The 20,344-nt window shown below is 48.6% G+C and overlaps 1 protein-coding gene across 13 annotated transcripts in view; it reads right to left on the reverse strand.

Moving 5' to 3' along the window:
- CFAP46 (cilia and flagella associated protein 46) overlaps nt 1-20,344 on the reverse strand; it is a 140,365-nt gene that overhangs the window by 51,278 nt on the left and 68,743 nt on the right. For all 13 annotated transcript variants that reach the window (XR_006887714.1, XR_006887716.1, XR_006887715.1 and 10 more), the window contains exons 26-31: nt 18,975-19,113; nt 18,118-18,301; nt 14,367-14,526; nt 12,511-12,716; nt 11,296-11,439; nt 10,287-10,436 (exon numbers count right to left, since the gene is read on the reverse strand). Coding sequence is in view for 6 of the 13 variants with exons in the window: in XM_046655386.1 (XP_046511342.1) it covers nt 10,287-10,436; nt 11,296-11,439; nt 12,511-12,716; nt 14,367-14,526; nt 18,118-18,301; nt 18,975-19,113 (983 nt within the window). In the remaining 7 variants the exon portion in view is untranslated. The remainder of the gene's footprint in view (nt 1-10,286; nt 10,437-11,295; nt 11,440-12,510; nt 12,717-14,366; nt 14,527-18,117; nt 18,302-18,974; nt 19,114-20,344) is intronic.

Here is a 20,344-nt window from a genome sequence, read left to right on the forward strand (position 1 = left end):
GTTGATCAAGAAAGATGGGGTGGGGGAGCCACAGAAAGCTCTACAGATCCTACAGACCCCAAAAGGTCATAAACGGATATTAAGAACAACACTACATCAAATGGAAAATCCTAGAAAAACAAAGCCCACAAAAATTATTACAAGAAGAAATAGAAAATACGAAGAGCTCTATAACTATTAAATAAATTGGATCTGTAATTTAATATCTTCACAAATAGAAGACCTAGAGGCTTCACCAGGGAATTCCTCCAAACACTTAAGGAAGAAATAATTCATACAAATTCTCCCCAAGAATAGTAAAAAAAAAAAAACAGGGAATACTTCCTAACTGACTGAAAAGGTCAGGGTGACACTGTGATATAATAAGAAACACATATTTGACCTTTGTCCCTGGTTCCTGGTGCTGAGCTCCTAAAACCCTCAGGTGTGCCAACTGATGGGGGTGAGAGGAGCATCCTGTGCTACTCCTCAGCCCCTTCCAACAGCTCCTGAGTTCATGGTCATGACGAGACTTGTGGCAGCCCCTGGACAGCTCCAGGACGGGCTGGGGGCCAGAGGAACCAAGCTTGTGATCAGAGGGCTGGACCTCTGGGGACAGGAGAGGGGCTGGGGATGGATCAGTCACCAAGGCCAACGACCTCATACATCATGCCTGTGTCATGGAAACTCCACAAAAACCCTAAACAAAGGGGTCTGGAGAGCTTCTGGGTTGGTGGACACATTACCTGTCAGGAGGGTGGCGCATCCCCACTCCAGGGGACAGAGCTCCTGTGCTGGGGACCCTTCCAGACCTGCCCTGGACCTCCTTCTCTGGCTGTTCACTGCATCCTTTATACCATCCTTTACAACAAACCGACAATCGATAACAAGGTGCCTCCCTGAGCTTGGTGAGCTGGTACAGCAAGTCATCGAGCCTGAGGAGGAGTCACGGGAACCCCGGTTTTCAGCCAGGCCAGACAGAAGTGGGATGGCAGGGACCCAATCCTCATGATGGGCTCTGAAATGGGGGCAGTCTTGAGGGACTGAGCCCTTGACCTGTGGGGCCCGCTCTAACTCCAGGTAATTGGTGTCAGGACTGAGTTAATTTGTAGGACAGCCAGCTGGTGTCCACGGAGAACTGGCTGTTGGTGTGGAACTTCTGGTGTCAGAAGTGTTGGAACAAAACACAGTTCAGAGTCAGCATAACCTTTTGCCAAATCCTGACAAGGGTGTAGCATGACAGGGAAATCAAACACTCACCTTTCTCATGAACATAGAGGCAAACACCCCAAACAAGATATGAGCCAGTTTAACCTGACAACGCAGACATGAGTGCTGCCTCCAACCAAAGTGACTGCATTCTGACAGCCCTCAGAGAGAAACCAGCATAATTAAAGGAGTGAAGGAGACAAACATTACCCCTGGATGGATGGACACAAATTTCTGATAAAAATATACAGCCATTCATGATTAAAACTCATAGCAGGGGCTGGGCTGGTGGTGCAGTGGTTAAGTTCGCACATTCTGCTTCAGCAGCCTGGGGTTCACCAGTTCAGAGCCTGGGTGCAAACCTATGCACCGCTTGTCAAGCCATGCTGTTGCAGGTGTCCTACATATAAAGCAGAGGTGGATGGGCAAAGATGTTAGCTCAGGGCCAGCCTTCCTCAGCAAAAGGAGGAGGGTTAGAGGTGGATGTTAGCTCAGGGCTAATCTTCCTCAAAAAAGAAAAAAAAACTCGTAGCAAATAGAAATAAAGGAACCTTCTCAGTCAATAAGGAATATCTATAAAAACCTACAGAAAACATCAATTATACTTAATAGTAAAACGTCAAAAACTCCCCCATTGAGATAGAGAGCAAGATAAGGGTGTATGCTGTCACCATTTTTATTCAACGTTATGCTGGAGGTCTTGGCCAGTAGAGTAAGGCAAGATAAGGAAATACAAGGTATAGTGATTGTAAAAATTGTTTACAGGAGTGACGTCATCATCATGGTGGAGTGAGCTTGCCTGGGACTCTCTCCCCTCCAACATACAACAAAAAGGAGCAACCATATTCCAACAGAAAACATCCTAATAGCACAGGAATCCTCAGAGACCCACAGCAGCCAAATGACGGAGGGCTGAGTTGCTGGAGCCCCCCTCGGAGAAGCTGGAACCGGGTAGGAGAGAACTTCGCTCCCTCCCCTAGAGACTGGGATTGCTACCATGGGAGGCTCCCTGAGGGAAGGAGTGGGGGAGTGGTCGCACGTCCACAGGATCACCCAGGACTCCCTAACACCCTTGCAGCCTAGAGGGAAGCCCTCTAATGGGGTGAAAGCTTTCACGTGGGGTGACCTCGTCAAGCCAAGACCCCAGGAGACCAGATAGCGAGAGCTGATTGGGAAACCTTGGACTTCATGCAGGAGAAAGCACCACTCCTCTGATCTGTGCCACACCGCACCATCTTGGCTGAAGGTGGAGGGCTCAGAATACATGGCTCTCGACCCCCACCCAGTGGCGATAGGCGATAGTGGTAATGTCACAATGGGAAAAACCCATAGTTCCAGCATCCAGCAGTTCATCAAAACTCCAGACCAGAGAGAAAATGACACGCACTCAGAATTTAGTCCTAGGGATGCAGAAATAAGTAAACTAAACGACAATGAATTTAGAATAGCTATTGTCAAAAAACTCAATGAGGTAAAAGAGAATATAGAGAAACAATTCAACGAGTTCAGGAGCTACTTCGCAAAAGAGATTGAAACTATAAAGAAGAATCAATCAGAAACACTACAGATGAAAGACACAATGGAAGAGATAAAACAAAATACAGACTCCCTGAATGCTCGTGTGGACACCACAAGGAGCAAATCAGCATAACTGAAGATAGACATGGTGAAATGCTCCAGACAGAGGAGGAGAGGGAACTGAGACTAAAAGGAAATGAAGAAAGTCTCTGAGAAATATCCAACTCAATGAGGAAATGCAACATAAGAATTATAGGTATCCAAGAAGGTGAAGAGAAGGAGAATGGAGCAGAAAGTGTGCTCAAAGAAATAATAGCAGAAAACTTCCAAAATCTAGGGAATGAGAGAGAAATGTGTGTGGAGGAAGCTTTCAGATCCCCTAGATTTGTCAATGTAAAAAGACCTACTGCAAGGCATATAGTAGTAAAACTGGCAAAAATGAATGACAAAGAAAGAATACTCAGGGCAGCAAGACAGAAGAAAATAACCTACAAAGGAACCCCTATCAGGCTTTCAGCGGATTTCTCTGCAGAAACCTTACAAGCTAGGAGAGAATGGAATGATATATTCAAAACTTTAAAACACAAAAATCTTCAGCCAAGAATACTCTATCCAGCAAAAATATCCTTCAGATATGAGGGAGAAATTAAATCTTTCCCAGACAAACAAAAGCTAAGAGAATTTGTAGCCATGAGAATCCCCCTACAAGAAATCCTCAAGAAGGCCCTCATACCTGAAAAAAGAAAAAAAAATGGAGAAAGGGGTCACAAAACACAGAGTAAGGAGACAAATAGATAGAATCAGAATAGGATAGAAAACATTCAACTATAGCATAAGGATAAAGGGAAAGAAAAAACAAAGACAATCTTGTCACTTTAACCACAAACTCACAACACAAGTTGGAATAAGATATGAGAATAATAACTTAGGAGGGGAGGAGGAAAGGGACTGAATCAGTTTAGACTAAGGAAATAAGAAGCCATCAGAAAATGGACTATGCTATGCACAAGATTCTGAATACAAACTTCAGGGTAGCCACTAAACTAAAAAGCAGAAGAGAAACACAAAAAATAAATAAGAAAAAAAACTAAGAAACACAGCATAAGAAACTGCAGAAATCAATGGGTAGACCAAAACACACAGGATGAAAAACAAAGGAAATGCAGGAAAACTGGAAAACGAGTGACAGAATGATGGAATTAAGCCCTCATACATAAATAATCACCCTCAATGTAAATGGATTGAACTCTCCAATAAAAAGACACAGAGTGGCAAGATAGATTAAAGAACAAGATCCAACAGTTTGTTGCCTCGAGGAAACACATCTCATCTCCAATGACAAATACAGGCTCAGAGTGAAGGGGTGGAAGACGATACTCCAAGATAATGGCAAACCAAAGAAAGCAGGTGTCGTAATACTTATATCACACAAAGTAGACTTCAAGATAAGGCGGGTAAGGAGAAATAAAGAGGGGCAATATATAATGATCAAAGGGACACTCCATCAAGAAGAAATAATGCCTATAAATATCTATGCACCCAACACAGGAGCACCAAAGTTCATAAAGCAACTAGCAACAAAAAGAAGATATTATCAAAAATAACACAATAATAGTAGGTGACCTCAACACCCTACTCACATCATTGGACAGATCATCCAGACAGAAAATCAACAAGGAAACAGTGGAATTAAAAGAAAAGCTAAACCATTTGGACTTAATAGACATATATAGAACACTCCATCCAAAAACAGCAGAATACACATTCTTCTCAAGTGTGCATGGAACATTCTCAAGGATAGACCATATGTTGGGAAACAAGGCAAGCCTCTATAAATTTAAAAAAATTGAAATAATAACAAGCATCTTCTCTGATCATAATGCTATAAAGCTAGAAATTAATTACAAGAAAAAAGCTGAGAGAGAGACAAAGATGTGGTGATTGAACAACATGCTATTGAACAAGCAATGGATCATTGAAGAAATTAAAGAAAAAATAAAAAAACACCTGAAGACAAATGAAAATGATAACATCCCACACCAACACATATGGGGTACAGCAAAAGCTGTATTAAGAGGGAAATTCACTGCAATACAGGCACACCTTAACAAACAAGAAAAATCCCAAATAAGCAATCTCAAATTACACCTAACTGAATTAGAAAAAGAAGAACAAACAAAGCCCAAAGTCAGCAGAAAAAGAGAAATAACAAAAATCAGAGCAGAAATAAATGCTATTGAAACAAAAAGGCAGTAGAAAGGATCAATGAAACAAAGAGCTGGTTCTTTGAGAAGACAAATAAAATTAACAAACCCCTAGCCAGACTTACAAAGAAAAAAAGAGAGAAAGCTCAAATAAACAAAATCAGAAATGAAAGAGGAGAAATAACAACAGACGCCACAGAAATACAACGGATTATAAGAGAATACTATGAAAAGCTATATGCCAACAAAATGGATAGCCTAGAGGAAATGGATAAATTTTTAGACTCTTACAACCTCCCAAAGCTAAGTAAGGAAGAAACAGACAATCTGAACAGACCAAGGACAAGGAAAGAGATTGAAACAGCAATCAAAAGCATCCCAAAGAATAAAAGCCCAGAACCAGATGGCTTTCCTGGGGAATTCCACCAAACTTTCAGAGAGGATTTAATGCCTATACTTTTCAAGCTATTCCAAAAAATTAGGGAGGATAGAACACTTCCTAACACATTCTATGAGGCCAACATCACTCTGATACCAAAGCCTGACAAGGACAGCACGAAAAAGGAGAACTACAGGCCAATATCACTGATGAACATAGATGCAAAAATTCTCAACAAAATTCCAGCAACCCGAATTCAGCAATACATCAAAAGGATCATACATCCCGATCAAGTAGGATTCATACCAGGGACAAAGGGATGGTTCGACATCTGCAAATCAATCAATGTGATACACAACATCAACAAACTGAGGAATAAAAACCACATAATCATCTCAATAGATGCAGAGAAAGCATTTGACAAGATCCAACAGCCATTTATGATAAAAACTCTTAATAAAATGGGTATCGAAGGAAATTACCTCAACATAATAAAGGCCATATACGACAAACCCACAGCCAACATCATACTCAATGGATAAAAACAGAGTGCCATCCCCCTGAGAACAGGAATGAGACAAGGATGCCCTCTATAACCACTCTTATTCAACACAATACTAGAGATTTTGGCCATAGCAATTAGGCAAGAGAAAGGAATAAAAGGAATCCAAATAGGGAGTGAAGAAGTGAAACTCGCTGTTCGAAATGACATGATCTTATACATAGAAAACCCCAAATAATCCATTGGAAAACGATTAGAAACAATCAACAACTACAGCAAAGTTGCAGGGTATAAAATCAACTTATATAAATCAGTAGCATTTCTATACTCTAATAACGAACTGACAGAAAACACAATACCATTCACAATCATAACAAAAAGAATAAAATACCTTGGGGTGAATTTAACTAAGGAAGTGAAAGACCTATACAACGAAAACTACAAGACTTTCCTGAAAGAAATTGATGATGACATAAAGAGATGGAAAGACTTTCCATGCACATGGATTGGAAGAATAAACATAGTTAAAATGTCCATACTACCTAAAGCAATGTACAGATTCAATGCAATCCCAACCAGAATCCCAATGACATTCTTTACAGAAATGGAACAAAGAATCCTAAAATTTGTATGGGGCAACAAAAGACCCAGAATTGCTAAAGCAATCCTGAGAAAAAAGAACAAAGATGGAGGCATCACAATCCCTGACTTCAAAACATACCACAAAGCTACAGTAATCAAAACAGCATGGTACTGGTACAAAAACAGGTGCACAGATCAATGGAACAGAATTGAAAGCCTAGAAATAAAACCACACATCTACGGACAGCTAACCTTTGATCAAGGAGCTGAGGGCCTTCAATGGAGAAAAGAAAATCTCTTCAACAAATGGTGCTGGGGAAACTGGCCAGCCACATGTAAAACAATGAAAATTGACCATTCTTTTTCACCATTCACAAAAATAAGCTCAAAATGGATCAAAAATCTAAAGGAAAGACCTGAAACCATAAGGCTTCTAGAAGAAAATATAGGCAGTACACTCTTTGACATCAGTATTAAAAGGATCTTTTTGGACACCATGTCTTCTCAGACAAAGGAAACAATAGAAAGAATAAACAAATGGGACTTCATCAGACTAAAAAGCTTCTTCAAGGCAAGGGAAAACAGGATTGAAACAAAAAACAACCCACTAATTGGGAAAAAAATATTTGCAAGTCATATATCTGACAAATATATCTGACATATATCTCCATAATATATAAGGAACTCACATAACTCAACAACAAAAAATCAAACAACCCAATCAAAAAAATGGGCGGGGGACATGAACAGACATTTCTCCAAAGAAGATATATGGATGGCCAATAAGCACATGAAGAGATGCTCATCATCACTGATCATCAGGGAAATGCAAATCAAAACTACACTAAGATATCGCCTTACAACCATTAGAATGGCAAAAATAACCAAAACAAAAAGTAACAAATGTTAGAGAGGTTGTGGAGAAAAAGGAACCCTCATACACTGCTGATGGGAGTGCAAACTGGTGCAGCCACTATGGAAAACAGTATGGAGATTTCTCAAAAAATTAAAAATAGAAATAGCATATGACCCAGCCATCCCACTACTGGGTATCTATCCAAAGAACTTGAAATCAGCAATTCCAAAAGTCCCATGTACCCCTATGTTCATTGCAGCATTACTTACAATAGCCAAGATGTGGAAGCAACCTAACTGCCCATCAACTAATGATTGGATAAAGAAAATATGGTGCATATATATATACAATGGAATACTACTCAGCCATAAAATAGGATACAATGGTCCCATTCACAACAACATGGATGGACCTTGAGGGTATTATGTTAAGTGAAATAAGCCAGATAGAGAAAGACAATCTCTGTATGACTCCACTCATATGTGGAAGTTAAACATGGAGACAAAGAGACCAGATTAGTGGCTACCAGGGGAAAGGGGGGGTGGGGGGTGGGCACAAAGGGTGAAGTGGTGAACCTACAACACGACTGAAACAATAATGTACAACTGAAATTTCACAAGGTTGTAAACTATCATAATCTCAATAAAAAGTTAAGAAAAAATTGTTTGTAGATGAAATGATTGCATACACACAAAATCCAAAAGAATCCACAGGTAAATTACCAAAATTATTAAGAGGTTAACAAAATTGATGACTGCAAGGTCAACATGAAAACAATATATTTCTATATTTCATGTGGAGTTAAAAAATGAAACAAAAAGGTATATTTATAATAGCATCAAAAATATCAATACATGGAAATAAATCTAACATGTGCATAACCTCCAGGCAGAAACTCAAATCCATTGTCAAGAGAAGTTAGAAAAGAACTAATTAACAGAGACAGACCATGTTCATGGATTGGAAGACTCAAAAGGACAAAGATATCAATTCTGCCCTAAATCTAAAACAGATCTAGATATTCAATTCAATCACAATCACAACTCCACCAGGGCTTTAAATGGAATCTGACAGGCTGGTTCTAAAAATCACGTGGAAGCAAGATGGAAAGCAGAGAGGACCTCCAGGACCTTCCTCAAGAGTCAGGTGAGGGGGCGTTCACCTCACATCAAGGTTAGGAAGCTCAGGAATCCAGACAGTGAGATGGTGGTGCACATGTGCACACTTGATTTGTGACAAACGTGGTGCAAAGAAGGTGGGCAAATGCTTCTTCAGTAAATGATGTTAGAACATGTAGATATCCAGACGTAAAAATCTGAAGCCAGATCCCTCCCTTCATGCCACACACAAACCTACTCCAGGCAGATTATGGGTCTAAATCTCACACGTAAAGCTATAAGGCTCTTGGAAAAACACTGTAAGAGAATATCTACATGACCTTTGGGAAAAGAAGATTTTTTTAAAAAAAAGAGGACACAAAAAGCACTAGTCACAAGGAAAAAGATTAATACTTTTTATTACTTTAAAACTAGGAATCTCTATTCACGAGAAAACCTCAAGAAAGCCAAGGCACGGAGTGGACGGTGATCTGCTGTCCACAAATTGTCACAGTGCTTTTTCCAGAATAGACGAAGAATTCCTTTGCATCAAGAAGGAAAAGACAGACAGTGTAATAAAGTGTGGGCAGTGGATCGGACAGGCCCGTCACAAAGGAGGATCTACAAATGGCCAACAAGCATTGCAAGGCATCCAACCTTGCTGTAACCAGGGAGTGTCCAGTTAAGTCACATGAGATGCTGCCACACATCCACCAACAGTCAAGGTCCAGAAGGTGAGCCACATGAGGCTGGCAAGGCTGTGGGCACAGGGACTCCTGCCCCTGTGGGTGACGTGATCACTTTCTAAGGCAATTTGGCCATATACCCTGTGGTTGAAGATACGCATGCTGTGACCCAGAAATTCTGCTGCTGGGCATTTTGCTCCAGACACGTGGGCATGTGGGCACTGAGGCACATGTACACGAATGCCCACAGCAGCTTCCTTTGTAATAGCCACGACTGGAAAGAACCCTAATGTCCATTAACAGTTGAATGGACAAATAGATTGTGGTCCAGTCATGCCATGGAATATCCTACAGCCACAAACATAAAAAAACTGTAGAGACACAAACGAGCACAGAGGAGTCCCACAAACAGAACTGAATGAAAGAAGCCAATACCAAAGATTATACACTGAATGATTCCATTTTTACACAGCACAGAAAACAGGCAGAACGCAGTGGGTTGAATAATGGCCCTCAAAGTCATTAGGTGCTAACACCTGGAACCTGTACATGTGACCTTATGCGGCAAAAAAGGACTGCGGGTGTGATTAAGATAAGGATCCTGAGATGGGGAGATTATCCTCGTGTCCTAAATGTAATCACATGGGTCCTTACAAGAGGAAAGCAGCAGGAGACGTGACACACAAAGGAGAGGCCACGAGAAGACGGAGGCAGAGACTGGGGTGAGGCAGCCACAAGCCCCAAAGCACCAGGAGCTGGAGGAGGCAAGAGGGATCGTCTCCTGGAGCCTCCAGAGGGAACGTGGCCCCCTGACACCTTGATTTTGGTCCAGTGGTACCAATTTTGGATTTGTGGCCTCCAGAACTATGGGAGAACACATTTCTCCTGCTTAAACCACCTGGTTTGTGGTAACACGTTATGGCAGCCACAGGACACTAACACATAACTAATGTTCACATTTAGGGGTGTTACTTGGGTGGTGAATGGGTGAGGAAAAGAAGGAAGTGTTTCCCATGGATGAGGGTAGAGTGTGGCTGAGTGTGGGCTGCGGGAGGGGCCGGGGCTGACTGTCCCTGTGCCTTGACCCGGGCGGTGACGTGGCTCCCTTCTGAACAATCCACTAAGTAAAGGCCTGTTCTTGTATTCCTCTTTCTGGGAACATTTCACAATGGAAGACCCTGGCTGGACCTACAAGTCAAGGAGACGATACGGCGGGAATGCAGGCTAGCCAGTGTATTTCCAAGGCCTGGGACAATTTCTTTAAGTCAACTTACTGGCTTCTGGATACTCGATGGGTTAATAGTAAAGTCACTTTTATCTTGTTTAAACACAGACACCACTTCTTCAGGGCAGGAGTAGGAAGCCCATTCTTCTATGCTTGCCGGCAAAGCTTCAGGCAGTTTGCTAGGACTTGGGATTTGATACTGAAAGGCAGAAATGCAGGATTTGCTTTATCAAGTGGAGTTGAAAATGTACGCCCAGGTGTTACAGCTTGAGTAGACAGGTCAGGAGCCTTGAGAAGGCAGTGTCCCTGGAGACCGAGGGCTGCGTGTCTGCACTCTCCCTCGAGCCCCACAGCACATGGCTGCCCTAAGATCCCAGCCCCGGCAGCAGCCAAACCAAAGCCACATTCAGTTTTACCTCCAAACCATGCTCTGACATCACTTCCAAGAGTGCAAACAGAGGCCTTCTGCCCTTGCACAGCCAGAGTCTACCTGCGGTGCCCCAGGCTCAAGGCCCCTCCCCACCTGCACATCCCACACTCGGGAAAGGCTGGGTGAATGAGGGCACGAGGACTTCGTGCTGGAGCCCAGGAGTGCGTCACTGGTCTGGAGGGCTGTGCAGACAGGACCACTGTCAGACGGGCTGCAGTGAGCACAGCCACGTGGACATGCAGACACTTCAGAGTAAAAGGTCTGATGTGTGGTACAGGCCACCATGTGATGGAGAAGCTATTTCTCACTCCCCGCCCTGCACACCCAGGACCCAGATCTGCCTGCATGGAGTGACTGTGCAAAGGTATTTGTCTGGTGACTCGCTGTGGCACGAGATAAGCACCAGGGAGAAGACCAGACATCCCATCGTTACCCTCCTAACAACCCCAGGGTGGGTGAGGGTGAGACCTCTGTGTCCATTTTACAGAAGAAACTAAGGCACAGAGTTCCTCAGATCCCACAGTCTGGGAGTGGCCCCTTCTGGGGCCTTTGCCCTCCACTGCCCTGCCTCTGGGATGACCTGTGAGGCCGCCTGGGCACAGGCTGGCGCCTAGGACAGCACGGTTACCTGCTTTGGGTCTCTGCCCTTCTCTCTGTCCTTGTCCTTGCTCTTCTCCTTCTCCTTCTCTTTTTTGGGCAACGACAAACGTGAACTAGCTGCTGCTAGAATTTTATTTTCTAAAATTGACTTTCCTGCTGTCAATAAAGAAACCTGGGAAAAATTAAATCCAAATTTGCAACAGTAAGAACAGACATACCTCCCCACCTTCTTACTACATGCTCAAATCCGGGGTGCTGGTGACCCTAAGGCTTGGAGCGGGAGCCTCGTGTCCACTCTTCTACTGGCCAAGCCAGTGCGCCCACCCCATGCAGAGGCGGCTGCAGCGTCCCTTGTGGTTGGGACACTCGGCCAGCCCTCCTCTACACTCGGGGCATTCCCCCAGGACTCTGGACCAGTGGGGGTGTGGGGGTGAGGGGCAGACACGCTGACCCTCAAGGAGGCTGGTCAGCTCCATAAAGTGAGTTTAATGTCTAAGTAAGAACGCACTTCAATCACTTCTAGCAGCTCTCCTAAAAGAATTGTAAAGAATTGTTTGCAGCAGGTGGTGGGGGGTGGGGGGTGGCTTGGGACATCTAGAAGACCAAGGATGGCCTTCCCAATCCTTCCTGCTGCCAAGGGACGACGGCCCTGTTCTCTCCAGCAAGTTACTGAGGGCAGGGGGCAAACTTGCCCTCAGAAGAAAGGCCTGTCGTGATGGGCACTGTCCTGCTGGGGGTCACTGCCCGCCAGAGAGCCCCGAGAATGACAGGCCATCATCATCAACGAGAGGCCCCTGGGGGGCCCCTGTAAGAGGTGGTGGGGCAGGAGGGGAGCAAGGAGGCCATGAGGGGTGCACAGAAGGTTCTGGAAGCCCAGTGGCAGAGGTGTTCAGGATCTGCGACACCAGGGCTGCCAACAGTCGGCAAGATGTGTGCTTCAGCTGGCTGGCTGCTCCACATGCAGAGGCGTGGGCGACCGTGGTGAGGGTGGGCGGGGGGAAGGTGGGCAAAGGTGTGGGGCTGGTTTCAGAGAGGAGGAAGGGCTCCTCCTCCGAGGAGTTCCAAGCAGGAGGGATGGTGGGGGCAAGAGCGGGATCCCTTTAACACTGACGGAATAAGGTAGAGAGACGCTTGCTCACGTCTCGAAAGTCTTCAGACAACCTGTGCAAGAGCTAACACTCGAGCCCCCAGATTGCAAACCCAGGAGAGCTGAGGACTCGCAGGAGGGCAGCTGCTGCCTCACCTGCCAGATGCGCCTGAGGAAGGTGTAGGCCATGAGGCAGTAGTCCTGGTAGCCGGCAGCACTCGGGGACACCATCAGGGCCAGCAGGATGTGTGCACGGGCCAGCGTTTCTAACTGCCGCACACTTCGCAGGCTTTCCAAGGAGAATGTCCCCCTGTCCTCGGAGCCTGGGCTCTCTGAGGTTGCCTGGGGGGACCTATGTTCCTCTGCAAGACACGAGTGCCCACTGCTGTGAGCATGCCCAAACCAGCATCCATGGGCCTCAGTCATTTCCTCTCTGCCCCTCTCCCAGGCCCTCAAATGGCTCCCAGAGGTCCCACATCGCCAGTCAAAGGGAAGTCATCTAGTCAATGCCCGCCACTTGTCCTGGGGGCCAAGCCACTTCCAGAAGGGGTGACCATGCGTGTAGGGGCCAAGCTGGCCTCAGGGACGGCTGTCCCAGGGCTTCTCCCCGTGCCAGGAGACAACAGGCCTGTCTGCCTGGATGCTGTGGGCCACAGTCGGGGCTGCGAGGAGATGCCCGTCACAGGCCTGGAGTGGTGCCTGGCTGGCATCTTGCAGCTCTGGGGTCTGCTGGTCGGGGCTGGAAGCAATGGAACCTCCCTCCAGGGTTTCACCCTAGCCGATCTGAGATGATGTCCAGACTCACCCAGATGGGGGCTGGACGTTGAGTGGGCGGTCTGCGTGCCGCTAGTGCATGCACACCGGAGGCTGCCCCTTTCCCGGGCCCTGAATTCAGCAGCCCCAGGATGGAGGTTGCCTCAGTACTGTGAAAGAGGTCCCACTGGAGCAGGCCTGGGCCGGCCATCACAGGCCTCTGCTGCCCGGAGCACCCACCCTGCTGGGGGCGTGGCCCCTCTGGTGTAAGAGCTCTCTTGCTGGCGAGGCGAGACTTCTTCTGAAAGGCTGATGCCCACCACCCCTGCCTCCCGTCTGCTCTCCCCATGGAGTAGCATCTGTGCACCCACACCACCTTCCCTTTGGCAGGTTGGATGTGGGAGTACCCTGTGTTTTCCCAGAATGCCCCTGCGCCAAGGCTGTGGGGTCCTGAGAAGACCCCTCATCCACTCTGACAGCAGAGGCTTCCCCACAGAGCAGGCTTGCGTCACCTCCCAGCCCTGCACCAGCCATGCAGGGGCCTCTAGAGCAGCCCCTAGGCCTGTGCCCTGTGTCCACTCCCCCGCAGGAAGGCTGACTGGTTTACTCCAAAATGCTGCTCCCTCCAGGACAGGGTCTAGACCCTGCTGCCCACCAGCATCTCCCCCGGGAGCTGCGACCACTGGCTGCACCCAGACCTTCTAGGTGGAGCCTCTGGGCTGATGCCTGGGGCATCTGTGGTTTTTAAGCCCCCAACGTTCAGCCACAGCGGGGCTGCCCGAAGCTCCCCCACTCACCAGCACTCCAGCCCAGCGAACCCTCACCTCTCAGCCCAAACCAAACACATCTCCATCCCTCCACAACCTCAGGGACTGAGCTGAGGGACAGAAGGGAGGCAAGCTCTGGCATGGGGTGTGAAGCCCCCTCAGCCCAGAGGTACATTCCTGCATCTGCTCCTGCAGCCTCGGGGCGGGGGCTGGGGGCTGGCCCCAGATCCTGTCTATCAGAACAGGCTGGGCCTTCCTGTTAGTGCGACCCGATAATGGTGGAGCGGGTCCTGAACCCTCTCGCAAGCATGGGCACTAAGGGGCATCCACATGGAACTTTCCAGGGGGCATGCTGCTGGTGAAGGGGTGGGCACTGTGCTGTGTACATGAACTGTGACTCTCCGAATGAGAGAAGCCATGACTGTTGAAAGGACCTGTGTGCCCAGGAGCCCAGACGGTGGCCAGCCCCCATCCCTGGCGGCGTCTCCTCACCTGCTGGCTCAGGTGTGTCCCTGGCAGGTTTCATCAGCAGCAGCATGTCGATTGCCGACCTCAGGTGGAAGATCACGTCTTCAATAGGAAAGTGCTTGTAATACAGCCATTCGCTGAATTCCATGATATAGTCAATTTTCTGCCAGTCACTTTCTGGCTTCTTTGAGATTAAACAAAACAGGAGGGTGTCATTCCCATAGCAAGAACTGTATTGAAGATGTGATCTATAACATGAAGTGGTTTTACTATTTCATCTTCTAGAAGCAAAAGGGTTTGTTTTCACCCTGTGTTTACCATAACGAGACCACCTGTGCATCTGCTCTCTTTGTGGCTACCCCGCCCACCTGTGTCCTGCCCTGTCCCTCATGGACCCCGAGTGTTGGAGCAGGGCTCCTCAGCAACGCCAGCCTCGAGTGGCTCCCTGCCATCACTCTATCCTCAGCTCTGTGCTTCTCCAGCACACGCTGAATGTGTCCATGAGGCTTTATCTGGATGGTCCTGTGGCTAACTGCAGAGCTGCTGGGGGTCGGGAGGGTGGGCAAGAGCGGGGTGGTGCGCAGGAGCAGGAGTTGATTTGGGTATGCTGGGTTACAACATCAGTAAGATGGAAGCGTGGAGCAGGCAGTGGCACATGTGAGGCCAAAGTGGAGGGAAGTCTGGGCTGGAGACTTAGTTGTGAGGACAATCGGTGCAGGGATGGCATTTAGCCCAGGACACTGGTTGAGGTCACCAGGGAGAGGGGATCATGGAAGGAGGGGATCCAAGCCCTGAGCCTGGGTCCTTTCCCTCATTAAGGGGTGGGGAGAAGAGAAGGAGGAATAACCCTGAGGGGCAGGGGAACTTGGAAGCCAAGTGAAGGAAGTCCAATGGAGCAGAGGGATGGGCATATGCCCCATCAGGTGGGGTAAGACAGGGTCTCAGAATGACCATGGTGGTTGCTGGTGGCTTTGACAAGAGCTGTGCAAGAGGGGTGATGGGAGGGAGAGTCCCGTTAGAGGGCTGGAGAGAGAATGATCATAGTTTCAACAGACAGTGCTGGGAAAACTGGGCATCCACATGCTGAAGAAGGGAGTAAGAGCCCTACCTCACGCCAAATACAAAACTAACTTGAAATAAATCAAAGACCTAAATGTAAGAGCTAAAACTATGAAACTCTTAGAAGCAAACTTAGGAGTGAATCTTCATGACCTTGGATTATGCGATTGTTTCTCAGATACAACACCACAAGCACAAGCAACAAAAAGGGGGCCAGCCCAGTGGTGCAGTGGTTAAGTTAGTGCACTCCACTTCAGTGGCCTGGGGCTCGCGGGTTTGGATCCCAGGCGCAGACTACACACCACTCATCAAGCCATGCTGTGGCAGCATCCCACACGCAAAGTAGAGGAGGCCTGGCACAGATGTTAGCTCGAGGACAATCTTCCTCACCAAAAAAAAAAAAAAGAGAGAGAGAGAGATAGATAAATTAGACTTCCTCAAAATGATAAAACTTTGGTGCTCAAGTGACATCATCAAGAAAGTGAAAACATGGTTGAAAAGACAACCCACAGAGTGAGAAAATATTTACAAATCATATATGTGATAAGAGGCTTGTATCCAGGATGCATAATGAACTCCTACAACTCAACAATAAAAAGACAAACAACCAAATTAAAATATAGGGAAATAATCTGAATAGACGTTTCTCCAAAGACATACAAATGGCGAATAAGCACATGAAAAGATGTTCAGCATTAGTCATTAGGGAAATGCAAAAGATGAGATAGCGTTTTGCACCCACTAGGATGGGTAGAACCAAAAAGTCAGAGGATAATAAGGGTTGGTGAGGATGTGGGGAAAATGGAACCCTTGTGCACTGCTCGTGGGAATGTAAAATGGTGCAGCCCCTGTGGGAAACAGCCTGGCCGTTCCTCAATAGTTAAACATAGAGTCAGCATATGACCCAACAATCCCACTCCTAGGTATATGCCCAAGAGATGTGTAAACATATGTCCACGCAACAACTTGTACACAAATGCTTATAGCAGCATTCATCACAATAGCTAAAGAATGGAAACAATACAAATGCCTATCAACAAAATGTCTCTCACAGTGATGTCCATCCACACAATGATGTCTCTCCACACAATGACGTCCACCATCACAGTGATGTCTCTCCACACAGTGATATCCACCCACACGGTGATGTCCACCCACACGGTGATGTCCCTCCACACAGTGATGTCTCTCCACACGGTGATATCCACCCACACGGTGACGTCCCTCCACCCGGTGACGTCCACCCACACGGCGACGTCCCTCCACCCGGTGACGTCCCTCCACCCGGTGACCTCCACCCACCCGGTGACGTCCACCCACCCGGTGACATCCCTCCACCCGGTGACCTCCACCCACCCAGTGACGTCCACCCACACAGTGATGTCCCTCCACATGGTGACGTCCATCCACACAATGGCACATTATTCAGCCATAAAAAGGAAGGAAGCCCCAACACACGCTACAACATGATGAACCGTGGAATCACGTTTGGTGACAGAAGCCAGACACAAAGGCCACAGCTTGTCTGATTCTGTTTGTGTGAAATGTCCAGAACAGACAAATCCATAGAGACAGCAAGTAGATTGGTGGCTCCCTGGGGCTGGTGGGAGGGAGGGGGAGTGAGTGCCAATAGACCTGGGTTTTTGGGGGTGATGAAATAGTGAAAAGTTCTAAAATGGATTATGGTGATAGTTGTATAAACCTGTGAATTTACTAAAGAACGCCTCCTACCCCTAAAAAGAAGAAACAGTGGCAGGAAGGGATTTGGGGTCAGCGGTGACAGAGCCTTTTCAAGGTGATGGCTGCAAAGGGAGCCGACAGGCTCACTCTGTCTGGGCGGCATGCCTCTCTCTGGGAGCAGGCCCTCTTCTTTTACTGGTGGGGGGCCACACTGCCTGGTCCCAGTGCACCCCATGGGGCCATTGCCCAAGGAGGCCTTGGTCTTTGGCCCAGGAGCAAGGTGTAGGGGCACCCCATAGCCACTTGTTGGGAATCCAGGCCTCGGTGCTGACCACACAGCAAGTGGCAGAGCCCGTGTTTGGACCCAGAGTGGCCTCCTGACCAGCTCCCAGTTAAGCCCTTCCTGAGAGACACCCCGGCCCCTGGAGCTCTCCAAAACCCCAGGGCAGGATTTGTTCCAGGAGGGAGAAACATCCCGCCTAACGGAAAGCCTTTCAGGTGTCTGCTGCGATGCGTGTCTGGGACACCTTCAGGTCCACGATTAGGAGCCTCCTTTGTCCTTGGCAAGTTCCAGATGCTCTTGCATCAAACTGAGGTGCCGTTCAGTCAGATCTACCCTACTTCACTTCAGGTGTACTGAGGAGAATGTCTGTCTTGGCTTCCTGGGGGTGAGGAATGTCCCCAGGACCCATGCATCCCAGAAAGCTGCAGAGCCCAGCTCCCTCCACAGCCCCGACCAGGCCTGGGCTCCTCCCCCTCGGGTAGGCCTCCCCGACTCTTTCCCTCTCTCCCATGCAGCAAGAGGATCACCCTCCAGCCCCTACAGGCAAGGACCCCGTCCTTCCATGTGGGAAGAGGGTGACAGAAGATGGGTCCGTCTGCTGCCTTGTCTGGTCAGCAAAGGAGACCGTCACGCACCTCCCAGGAGGTGGTCCTGCTGCTCCAGGCAGCAAGAGCTCCTCCAGGCACCTCCCCAGGCAGCTGCTCTCACATGACCACCTCTACTCACAACCACCAGAGGGAACCAGAGTCAGACCTGTAAGGCCTGAATTGCATTATGATAGCAGGTCAGCTCTCCACAGATGGTCTTCGAGTTCAAGGCCAGGCGGTGCCACATGTGTGCCAAATAATCCTCACTTTCGTCTTTGAATTTCTGTATCTCCATTGTAAAATTCTGGCCAAGTTTGGCCTTCACAATGACCATATGCTTAAAAATCAAGCTAAAGAAAAGTAAAAGACAGAAATAAATGCTTGAATTGAATGATAAAAAATTTAAATGTATCTAATGCATCCAAAATGAGTACTTGGCCATTTTCCTTCTTACAAAGATAAAACAAAATAGAACCTGAGTCACTTGGGGTTTTTGTGTTGTGTCACGTTTCATTTTTCTTAATTTTCTCTGATTTTATTCTTGTGCGCGAGTGCCTTGTGTTTTAAGTCCCCACCTTGCTTGTGTCGAATTCTTAGTGGGGAAATAAAGTCCTCAGGGAAAATGGGAGTGCGCAGGAGGCCCTGATGGGGCAGGCGCAAGAAGGCACCGCAGGAAGCAGTGGGGGAGGCACTCTGGGAGCGGGGCAGATGGGCGAGGGGGTCTTCAGGAGAGGGGTCCCCAGGTGGGTAAGGGGATCCCCTGGCAACAAAAGGTCCTGGGTGTGGGGGAGGTTCTCTGGGCTAGGGTGGTCGCCCATCAAAGAGAGATCCCCAGGCATCAGAGGGTGCTGGGGCATCTCTCAGCGAGGAGGGGTCCCAGGCATCAAGGGCAGGGGTCCAGCGCATGGGGGCTCCCCAGGCAGGGAGGGGTCCCAGACGTGGGGGGGTTCCTGAGGTGGGGAGCTCCCGAGACAGGGAGGGGTCTCAGGATCCGGGGAAAGGTCCGGGCGGCGGGGCACTCACAGGCGGTGCGCCGTCCGCGGCAGCACCTGCAGAGCCTCGTCCAGCACCTTGAGGCCTCCCTCCCAGTCAGCGTGGTCAGCGTGGCAGTGGAAGAGCAGGCCATAGAGCGCCGCGCGCAGAGTCAGGTCATCCTCGGTCCCTGTGGGGGACAGGGGTCAGGGGGCCCAAGGGTCCTGCCACTGCCAACCCCTGATGGGAACTGAGGAGCACCTGCTCCTGCCGGCTGCCCACCGCTTTGAGGGCCCCGCCTTGTGTGCGGGGGTCCATGGTGAGTGCTCGGGGGCACCCAAGACCCTGGGCAGCTGAGGGCGGCACCTGCGCCCAGGCGGCTGGGCCTCTTGCTGCATAGCCGGCGAGGGGTGTAACCACAGGTTGTAAACCAGCCCTGCACCAGCTGGCAGGTGTGGAATGTGGGCACACCTCGGGACATGTGCACTGCCTTCCTCACACACAGGTACAGCCATGTCTGTGGAGCCAGCCCACGGTGCCAGGAGCGACTCCCAATGACACGTCCCCGAGAACTGCCCTCAGGCTAACTGGAGCTTCTCTGTGGGCAGCAGCGCTGGGCCGGGCGCAGGCAGGAACCAACACATCAGTCCCTGCCGGACTAACCACTGGGGGCGCTCCTCAGGTGCTCACCCCACGGGGCTTTTGACCCTGTTGACCTGCAGGCTGTCCCTTCGTCCTTTCTCTCGCCACCTGGCTGACCTTCTGCAGGTACTTCCTGAGCGGCCTGTACCCTGGCTGCCCCCTCCTTAAGCTTTCTCAGACTCCGCAGTCCTTCAAGCTCTTTCTGTTTGAAACTCCTGTTGTTTTTCTGTAACCTTAAAAATAAACAATGTGGGCTTAAGGAGAGAAGAATCCTTTCCCCACTGCCCTAACAGCTCTATGAGTCACGTCGCCCTGCTCCTGCAGGCGGAGAGTACAGAGGGGAGGAATCTGTGAGTCTTGTGGGTTCGCCACCAAACACACCGGCACCGCAGCTTCAGCCCCACTGCTTAGCTAAGCAGAGGCCGCGCTGCTAGGACTGGACACCCAGGTTGTTCCCACTGCCGGTACCGGACACTCAGGTTGTTTCCACCACCACAGGTTGTCCCACCGCTGGTACTAGACACTCAGGTTGTCCCCACCGCTGGTATGAGACACTCAGATTGCTCCTATTGCTGGTAGTGGACACTCACTTTGTTCTCACCACTGGTACTGGACGCCAGGTTGTTCCCATCCCTGGTACCGGACACTTAGGTTCTTCCCAACGCTGGTACCAGAAACTCATGTTGTTCCCACCGCTGGTACTGGATACTAGGTTGTTCCTACTGCTGGTGCTGGACACTCAGGTTGTCCCCACCACTGGTACTAGACACTCAGGTTGT

This window comes from Equus quagga, chromosome 2 (assembly GCF_021613505.1).
Source record: "Equus quagga isolate Etosha38 chromosome 2, UCLA_HA_Equagga_1.0, whole genome shotgun sequence".
Taxonomy (NCBI): Eukaryota; Metazoa; Chordata; class Mammalia; order Perissodactyla; family Equidae; genus Equus; species Equus quagga.